General features: G+C 41.0%; 1 protein-coding gene across 5 annotated transcripts in view; it reads right to left on the bottom strand.

The window, feature by feature from the left end:
- The window catches only part of LOC147020212 (glutamate receptor-interacting protein 2-like), a 588,802-nt gene that overhangs the window by 268,267 nt on the left and 309,973 nt on the right, over positions 1-10,562 (bottom strand). For 4 of the 5 annotated variants that reach the window (XM_085895375.1, XM_085895372.1, XM_085895373.1 and 1 more), the window contains one exon: positions 7,678-8,034. The exons of the other annotated variant lie outside the window; for it this stretch is intronic. In XM_085895375.1, coding sequence (XP_085751501.1) covers positions 7,678-8,034 — 357 coding nt within the window. The remainder of the gene's footprint in view (positions 1-7,677; positions 8,035-10,562) is intronic. 5 annotated transcript variants of the gene reach the window in all.

Genomic DNA, 10,562 nt, shown 5'->3' with positions numbered 1-10,562 from the left:
GAGCCTGTGTCTTCTCTGTAGTCTCAGCTGACCTCGAGACTGCTTGTCCTGCACATTGATCCTCAACCCGAGCCCGTGCCTCTGTCATCTCAGCTGACCTGGAGGCTGCTTGTCTTGCACGTTAATCCTCAATCTGAGCCGGTGTCTGTTCTGTAGTCTCAGCTGACCTAGAGGCTGCTTGTCTTGCATGTTAATCCTCAATCTGAGCCAGTGTCTGTTCTGTAGTCTCAGCTGACCGAGAGGCTGCTTGTCTTGCACGTTAATCCTCAATCTGAGCCAGTGTCTGTTCTGTAGTCTCAGCTGACCTAGAGGCTGCTTGTCTTGCACGTTAATCCTCAATCTGAGCCAGTGTCTGTTCTGTAGTCTCAGCTGACCGAGAGGCTGCTTGTCTTGCACGTTAATCCTCAATCTGAGCCGGTGTCTGTTCTGTAGTCTCAGCTGACCTGGAGGTTGCTTGTCGAGCACGTTGATCCTCAAACTGAGCCTGTGTATTAGTGTAGGCATATTTGCAATTTTGTGTATTTTTTTTGTTAACAGCAAAAACTCACTTGATTTTGTAAGAAGGTATCATAAGCTTTAAAAAAAATTAGGGTGGCATTTTTTCTGAACATTCTCAGGGTATGAAATCCAAGATGGCGTCCAAAATGGCCACCTAACACTAATAATGCGATGTCTTCGCGAATGCATGTGATACAATTGCAAATGAAGTGTCTAAATATATGTTTTCTGAGACCAGGAATCTAAAGGAATCATCAAATTTATGTTATATGTATGATCTACATGCCAAATTCCAAAATGGCCACCACGCACCCGCAATGTAAGCTATACCTTCTCCCTTTGCATGCATTACTAAGCCAACAGGATTTTGTAATTACAAACCAAGTATCTACCTATTTAAAGACATGTATTTTTCACAAAGAAAATTTTTTTAATTTTCATTTTAACAAACATTTTAACACATTTTAACAAACCAAAAAACATATCTAAATAAAATTAAATACTTGAATTACTGTTCAATACAGTGTTCAATCTCTGAAATCGTTTAAACAGGAAGATGCAAAAAGTCATACTGATTAAATGCCTGGCTTTTATTTAGTAGTTTTAACAATGGATATCAAGTGAATTATTATTTTGTGAATGTCATAGAAAGTAACAACTCAATCTTCACAGTCTTCATTTATCCCTGGTTGGACAGTTTTGTTGTTGCAGCTGAAAACCCAGCATCCACAAACTTCCGTACATGGGATATTGTTCTTGCGACAGCTGCACCTTCCTTCGCATCCACGTTTGCATCCGCACTTTATGAGGTGCAATACTGCTTCAGGAGCTGGTGGATTCAAACAGCGAACTGGAGAGAAGTGGCTTGAACCTGCATCAAATGTCCAACCAAATGCAGTTGGTGCTGGGAGGCACGGGTGAGTTTCACAAGCTTTTCTCCAAATCATGCATATGTAATGTGCCTGACGAATGTGTTAGTCCAGTGAGCCAGAAGTTGGTGGGAGGTTTTCTCCTTCGGCTGCACGATTTGAGTAGAGGAACCAACGGAGCTCATTCACTTTTGTGTAGATTTTGGATCGATACAAAATAGACAAAGCGTTCCAACTGAGAGCATACATCAGCGGGCAGATAAATGTCATTCCCGAGCATTGCTTGTGCATCCAGGATCTCATCATCACAAGACATAAATGCCTTGAAGCACGAGTCTTTGGTTCTGCCAGCAAATCTACCAGACATATCGGAACCTGTCAGAGCATGAAAACCTAACAGTGCAGAAGTGTGCTTTGGTCCTAAGTTGTTGTATATCCTCCACACAGAAATGTTCCTCTTCAGCTTTCCCTTTCCTGTAAGGAAGGTTGTGGACGTCGGTAAGTTTGGGTACATGTAGGCAAGCAACAACAAGACGTCTGTGTCTGGGGAACTGACAAGTTCTGCTTCATTGAGAACAGTTAGAGCATGCAGTACAAGCAAAGTGTCTGCCTCTTCTTGGCTGTGAGTGAGGAGCGAGTCTGGGATATCAACATTGCCCTTGGTTTGTGTTCCTGAGGTCACCATAAATTTTTTCAGTCTGTTGTTGGAGCTCTTGCTGTGACATACAACTTTGTCAGCCAAATACTCGGTCAGTTCTCCTTTGGTGCGGATATCTGATAAGAAGTCCTTCAGGGAAATATTTTGGATTAAAGTGTTGTCTTTCACGTGGTAATTTGTTGACTTTCCCTTGGTCCTCTTTGTCCTCATCTGTTCCTTGAGTGATGTTTTGATGTACCGGTTGAACACCAATCTGACCTCCTCATATTGTGCTGCCATGTTACAGATTATCTGGAGAAAGGCATCTGCAAAGTCTTGGCACGTTTTCATTTGTTCCATTTTGCTAACTGAATTTACCACAGCCATGCCATCAATAATGATCACTCGGTGTGCTGACGATTCATCTGTTGGGTGAACATTTGTATGTTCCACTGCTGTGTCTGCCACCTGCAAGGTACTTAGATTGCTTGGTTATCAGATGGCTCACTTCCAGTTGCCTCATTTCTGTCAGCTTGAACCTGTTGTGTGTTACTGTCCAGCTTCTCAAGATGATGAAGTATTGATGCCTTATCGTATGCCAGCAGGAGCGATCCATCTGAAGCAAATAGTGATCGAGGCACCACACCAAACTCATAAGTTCCGATGCATTCCTTGAGATTCAGCTCTGGTCGACTTCTTGAAATAACAATGAACCGTTGCAACAGTCCTCACTCTTCTTTGATTTTGATCACTTTGTCTCCCATTCGGATTTCTGTCATTGCATTAGCACTTTTGAAGGTACCCAGTTTATTTTTGGTCATTTTGTCCCACACAGAAAGTTTTCCTTCCGTTAGGCATTCAGTGACAAAACCTTCAAACATCTGTTGCCCAATCTCATCATGCCGAATGATGTCGTTGGTATCAGTTTCATTCATAACTGCTTGGATGAGCAGGTTGTAGATCTCATCCTCATCGGCGGATTCAAATGGGTTTCCATGCGCGTGAAATACTGCACTGAGTTTGACAGCATTTTATGTTATTCGGGAGAGCTTTCACCCTGTGAGCTCACGGTGCTGTGTTCTCTTCGCCTTGCTGCCAGTGAAGTACTTTTTCTCAAATTCATGTTGTAAGTTTGAGAGTTCAGGTGCAATAAGAAAGTACTTGTCCAGTGACTTTTCATTCTGTGTGATTCCGACTATGCCTCCAATAAACTTGAGTTCACGATTCTCTTGTTCAATCCCATGGCCTGGGCCTATTGATGTGAATCCAGCAACACCTTTGGTGACGCAGAAGTTCCCTTTCATGAACTCAGCCCAGATCTCAGGATGCTGCTTTTCTGTTTGTTGCATTGTAGAAATGTACAGTGGGAGAAGGTGTGCATAGTTTTAATGATCATGGGCAAAGAAGTACTTCATGAGTGATTCCAGACTCTGCATGTGCAGCAATAGGTCTCGTTGTCTGGTGGCTCGAACAAATTGGAGGATGGTCTCGAACTGCTTCATGTAGTTTCCGATGAAACGCTGAATCTTGTTTGCAGTGCCTTCAGATTGTTTGATCTTTTGGAAGATGTCCCTGGATTCGAACATTTCGATTGTTTTTGTCACGGCATCACTGAGTTTGTGTCTGCTTCCTGAGTCTGTTTTGATGTCTTGCTGATAGGCTTCTCCCAAAAGAGTGGATGTTTCCTTCAAGAAAGCTTCTTCATCAGGCTGAAGTTGCAGGAACTTTCGGAAGTACAAACTGTACAAAGCAAGCTAGGTAACTGTATGAGCTTCCAGTGCTCGATACATGTGTTTTCAAGCAGTTCATGCTGAATTTTTTTTAACCACATTAAGTTAATTTTAGTGTCAAATTTAGGGCGTTTTGCTATGGTGGCGGCCATCTTGGATTTCAGGCTGTTAGAATGCTCAGAAAAAATGCCACCCTAATTTTTTTTCATGTTTATAGTATCATCGAACAAAATCAAGTGAGTTTTTGCTTTTAACAAAAAAAATACACAAATCCTTTTTTTCATGACAAATATGCCTACACTATATGCTCTTGCGTTTCAAGTGACTTGTAGACTGGCATTCTCTTTGCATCTGATTTGTTTCTGCCCATCAGGGATCTTTTTTGTGGTACGTGGCAGTATTTATAATGCAAATAAGGACGGTTAAGATATCTCTTAAAAGAAGTTTTCCTTTGGGATTTCCAGAAGTGCACCGGTGAGCATCTTACTGTGTAGATCGTCGCGATGTGGAAGATTAATGCTAAAAAAGCAACAGATTTATTGTACAGAGACAGGGAGGATTAGAGGTTGGGAAGAAACATACCAAGGTAATACACAGTTTCCGTTATTAGCTTGCATATATAATATGACTTCAACATATGATCTTCACAATACATATTACTCAATGGTGGCAGCATGTAAGCAACATACTTGCTCGATGCCTGAACACAGAAGTGCTATAATAAATTTGTGTAAAGCAATGTTTTTTAATCTCTCTCTATCGAGTGCAGCCTGTGGCTGATGGTTGCATCATTGGTTGGGACGCAGCTATGCCGCTGATGCAGTGTCCCGCTTACCAGTACACTGCTACTCATTTTGCTGACCTTGGAAGGATGACAGGCTGAGTCAACCTCCTGGTGTATTAATTCAGGGGACCAACGGGGCTTGAACTCAGGACTCGAGGATCCCAAGCCACCACCGTAACCACGAAGCCAACACCAGACTTAAATGTTTTTAATAACAGGCACGCATGTAAACACTACATTAATTAAATTTGTGTTGTTGACAACAATCACTACAACCTCAACATACGATCCTTACAAAAAACAAAACTTGATAGCTTCCAGGGGGGGGGGGGTGGACGCAGGCAGTGTATTAGCACAAGATCTGATCGAGGCCTAAAGGCCAATTATCTCTTTTTGAATTTTTTTATTTTTTCAATTTTTTCAAAATCCAAACATAGCTGTCGACCTTCTTCTGAATGAAAGAAGAGGCCATGCCAAGTTTGGTTACACTGGTTCCTGCAGGGTGTGAATGCACAATGACCAAACACACAAACTTTCATATATATATATATATATATATATATATATATATATATATATATATATATATATATATATATATATATATATATATATCTTCTTCTTCTTCTTTCGGCTGCTCCCATTCGGGGTCACCACAGCGGATCATCCGTATGATCCGCATAGTGATTTGGCACATGTTTTACGCCGGATGCCCCTCCTGACGCAAACCTGGTCGCCTCTTACGACATAGGGATACTATATATATATATATATATATATATATATATATATATATATATATATATATATATATATATATATATATATATATATATGTATATGTATATATATATGTGTATATATGTATATATATATGTGTATATATATATATGTATATATATATATATATATATATATATATATATATATATATATATATATATATATATATATATATATATATATATATATACTAGTAAAGGTGCCCGTCTTTGACGGGCATCACTGGCAACGGGCATCACTGGCAACGTATGGTAAAAGACAGATAGCATGAATGTATTTTAAACAATATATTATATCATTTTTATCCATTGATTATCATTCAAGTTTTCCACTTCGATGACATTACCACATAGTTTAGTGACTACACAACGTGTACCATTCGTGAGTTCCAGAGAATCCATGGAGCGCATTAAAATTACAGGGCACCCTACTTTAAAGTGATCCAAAAGGCCGGATCAGTTTCGTCTACATATTCATATCTTGTAGATTTTAGCTGGTCAGAAAGTCATGGTTTTGTGAAGAAACTACGGCACATGGAAAGTACAAATTAGTCAGGTATGAACTCAACTGTTTTCTTCCCAAATGGAGCGTGATTCTATGAGATGAACTCATCTTACTGGTCCTCTAAAAATGGGAAACATTTTAATTTCTTTTTTGTGCAATAATTCCTCCCATTTTGCAAATGGAGAACATGAACTGTTTAACTACCATAATCATCAAAACGAATTTTCAGGGTCCTCTTAAGGAAGACAATAATATCATTCCAATATATGTCAAAGCTTGTTTCATTTCATGCAGTAACAAAAATCTGATGGTGGAACAAAAAAAGGGGCGTGCCGAAATATATATACACACACATACATACAGACACAAAATTGGAGGAGCGGGGTGACAAAGAGTAATAAATAGCTCCGCAAAGCGGGTGTAACCCCTCAGCCCATGCATTGTAAAAGGAAGCAGTGATATCACGACGATGCAGTCAGTGAGAGCACGTTGGACGTCATATCGAAAATCAATCAGACTTCAAGATGGTTACCGTGGCGGCTAGTGAAAATCGCAGCGCACCCATTTTCGAAAGGAACCTTCCTCTACTCAACTCCAACACACACAACTGCAAAAATGCATTTAATCGAACAAGCCAAACCGTTCTCGAAATTGACGAAAACCAATTTCAAGATGACTGCCATGGCGGCCACACTGAAAATCGCAGCGTGTCCATTTTCGAAAAGAACCTTCCTCTACTCAACCCCAACACACACACTGCAAAAATGCATTTAATCGGACGAGGCATTCTACTCGAAATCGACGGAAACCAAAAGTTGACGGACGCCCGAACACCGAAGTATGAACTTTGACCTCTGTGACCTTGAAAAGTAGGTCAAATCAAAAACCCGGTTTATATATCATGTATCCTCATCAGATATACCTGTGATAAAAAAAAATTGGCGATGATCCAGCCATTCGTTCAGGAGAAATAGCCATTTCTAGGTTTTCAGTTTTGGCCCCCTGGTGGCCTAGCCGAGAATCAAATTGTGCTCATTATCGAAAGGAACCTTCCTCTACCCAGCCCCAACATACCCTGCAAAAATGGATTGAATCGGACAAGGCGTTCTCCTCGAAATCGACGGAAACCAATTTCAAGATGGCTGCCATGGAGGCCACATTGAAAATCGCAGCGCACCCATTTTCGAAAGGAACCTTCCTCTACTCAACCCCAACACACCCTGCAAAAATGGATTTAATCGGACAAGGCGTTCTCCTCAAAATTGACGGAAACCAAAAGTTGACAGACGCCCGGACGGACGCCCGGATGCCCACCGGACAACGCCTGTGACGACAATACCCCTTTTTCAGCCCAATTCGGGCTGAGGGGTAAAAAGGGAATGTACTGACAGTGGGGCCACAGTTGGACACAAGGAAAGGAATGAATGACCAGGAAAAGAGAGAGAAGGGGAGGAAAGAAAGTAACCTGCAAGCAAAAGGTTTGGGTTCAGTCAGGTTAATGGAGGTGAAGAGATCACGTGTCTGGATGGTGATCAATGACTTGGGAATGCTTTTTGAAAATGTACTTCTATGCATCTATGATAGCCAAGTGCAGGAATGTATGAATATTATTACAGTCTGCAGCACCAAAGCAGCATCATTATTTTCATAGTTGTTTAAACGGTTGCTGAATATCTATTTGAAGATTATTTTTAACTATTCATTCATATCAGCAATGAAGCCAATTTACTTCAAAGCGATACATGTAAAGAGAGGGAGTAAGAGGTAGTTTTCTTGTCTAAATCAACCCCATGCAGACTTTATGACTATGGGTTGGGAAAGTGTTGTGGGTAGGCACTTGCATATGCAGAGGGCAATTTATGGCCGACTTACAGCAGCTTTGTTGCTCTGGTCGTGTTGTTTGCACTGTAAGTGACCCCAAAGAACCACTCATGCATAGACTTGCTGGTAGAGTCTCTCCTGGGCTTCCTCTTGTTCTCACAGTTCCTCCATCAGTGCTTCCAGCATAGCTCGAATAAAAACTGCGTGGGAGTGAACCCCCAGGAATTGAGGAAAAGCAACTCGGAGGAATGGTACAGCCTGATCCTCTTCTGCGCCGAGGTGGGGGTGGAGGAGGGGATGGCCCTGCTCCACTCGGACTCTGAGGACTTGGGAGAGGCAATTCCACTGGTAGACATGGGCATGGCAGCCCAGCCATCGGTTGGTGTAGTCTCAATGCATTTTTTTCCACTGCAATATCAAGGATGAAAGGAACATCGTGATTGGACAATAAATGTAACATTTTCAAAAGCAGTCTGATAATATGGTAGGCAAATGAGCTATTATAAATGAAATGACAGACTAACGATTCTCATTAAAGCAGCGAGTGGATGCAATGGAAGAGTATTTCTTCACTGCACTGTTAAAGGTATGTCATACAAAATGAATATTTAAAATCCTTCAAACTTTCAGGCATGTTTGTGAATTATTCCCCTTGTTGCATCTGCATGTTGTCCCTTTTCCCCACAGTTAGTGCATTGCCTTGCTCTTGCATGAGTCTATTCTTCAAAAACAGAAACAAACAAAAAAATTGTTTTAAGATAGGCCTTCATAAGAAGCACAAATCTTTCGTATTAGCTCAGCTGTGCAAAGGAATTTCTTCTTTTTTAGGATACAAAGTCAAGGCTCGTGGAAGAGCCAGAACACAGAACAGATCAGAATGCAACAGAACAAAAGGAAGAGCTGAGAGAGAGGGTGGAAAAACAAACATCAGGGTTGAGTGACAAAATCGAGGGAGACGGGATAAATAAGGGATGTGGGGAGGAATATGGGATAAGAAAGGACCCATAATATGGACAAGATGGATACAGAAGCAAACTCTCAGGAAGGAAAAACTTGACATTTGGAAAGAGGTGGGCTTGGGGATATTTTGACAGAAGTATTAAGTCCCACACAAACTGCCTACAGCTAGTGTGGCATTGAACTGTTAATCCAAGAACCTTCTTCAGACAGTCTATCTTCCTGGGGCCATGTCCTGCTGATGCCACGTTCATTCTGACCACACAAAGCAAATGTAAGAAGCGAGCATGTATCACCCTCAGTGAAGAGCAAAAGACTGAGCCATTTGGTCCTGCGGTCCTATCTAAAGAGTAGAGATAGAGCAAAATCGATTTGAAATGATGCACTGAGGTTTTGGGCACTAAACAATAAAATAGTGCAAGGGGTCAACATGAGGTCCCGCTTGGATCGAGCACTAATCTTGTCCACGAATATGTAATTTTATGCCAGCAGGATGCTCGATGAACATGCATGCTTCAATGCCAATCTTTACAGATTTGACACAGAATCGCGATTTCATTTAAAATATTTCAAAACATAAATGCAATGCTGCATGATTCCAAATGAATTATTCAATGGCACATCAATTATGCACTTTCTATGACCAATACTTCAATGTTTGTCACCACAATTATACAATTAGTAAAATTAACATACCACAAAACCTCCCTTCATCATTTGACCCTTTCCTGATATGTACACATATTTCTCTCTCTCCACAGACCTATGGTTTGTCACTGTGTTCCATCCATTTGGAGTAGGAACTTTAGCATTAGTAAAGTAAATGATTCATTGCCAGGTCCTGGAATTACCATATCCAGCGGCCAAATGGTTAGAGCATCTTCTCAGAGTGTAGAGTGTTGGTGGTTTGAGTCCTGGCTGAGTTATACCAAAGAATACAAATGGTTTGTGCTGGTTGCTTGTATGATGCTCAGCATTTAAATAGGATAGAGCACCAACAAACAACCATAATTGGTAACCATAGTGCAGGCTTTGATGGGTCTTATATCCTCGTCCTGTGTTGGTGTTCCTGGGAAGGGAACTCGCATCATTTTTATATCATAGAAGCAGCGTGTTCAGGGTGGAATGACATGGGGGAAAGCTAAACCAATGACCAGAGATAAGAGTTTTACATTGAGACCGCAGGTTTCCATTAGTTGGGGTTTGCTTTCCATGAGTAAAAGGTAAACAACATTTTGGCAATTTCCTAAATACATGAATCACTGTACAAGGAATGAGAATTTCGGTTGCAGAGCCGAAGGTGTGATGGTATGAATTGATGGGTGTGTGTGTGTGTGTGTGTGTGTGTGTGTGTGTGTGTGTGTGTGTGTGTATATGTGTGTGTGTGTGTGTGTGTGTGTGTGAGTGTGAGAGACAGAGAGAGACAGAGATAGACAGGCAGAGACAGAGATATTAATTTGAAATTTGTTTGTTTGATCCACACAAAAAGTTAAAAGAAAAAACAAGCTCGAATGAGCTAAGATCCTCGTCCTCTTAAAGATGATGTCATAAAAACGAATATGACGTCATTGTGATGTATCAGGTTTGCAATAAATTATCTGTGCTAATGCCCGGCTTGATTCCCGCAAACAAAATTCAAACAGCTTGCCTAGTTTCGGAGATAATGGTATAGGCGATTTCCATTAGAGGCGATATTATGACGTCAACTTTTTTTATAGGAAGAATTTCCAAAATCGGAGATGGTTGCTGCCTGCGCATGGGCTTTCTGCATATACATGGCAAGATTCACGAAGATCCGATGAAAACTCTGGGTTGTGAAACAAAAAATGTCAAAAAATAGGAATGACGTCATAAAAATTGATATGAGGTCAGAGTGATGCATCATATGTGCGGTAATTCAACTCTGCTAATGCCCTGTTCGATTCCCGCAAACAGAATTCAAAAAGCTTGCCTAGTTTCGGAGATAATTTTTTAGGCGA

The sequence above is a fragment of the Eptatretus burgeri genome, chromosome 9 (assembly GCF_056783735.1).
Source record: "Eptatretus burgeri isolate ZD-2024b chromosome 9, Ebu_testis_v1, whole genome shotgun sequence".
In the NCBI taxonomy this organism is placed as follows: Eukaryota; Metazoa; Chordata; class Myxini; order Myxiniformes; family Myxinidae; genus Eptatretus; species Eptatretus burgeri.
This window is presented reverse-complemented; position numbering and strand designations above follow the sequence as displayed.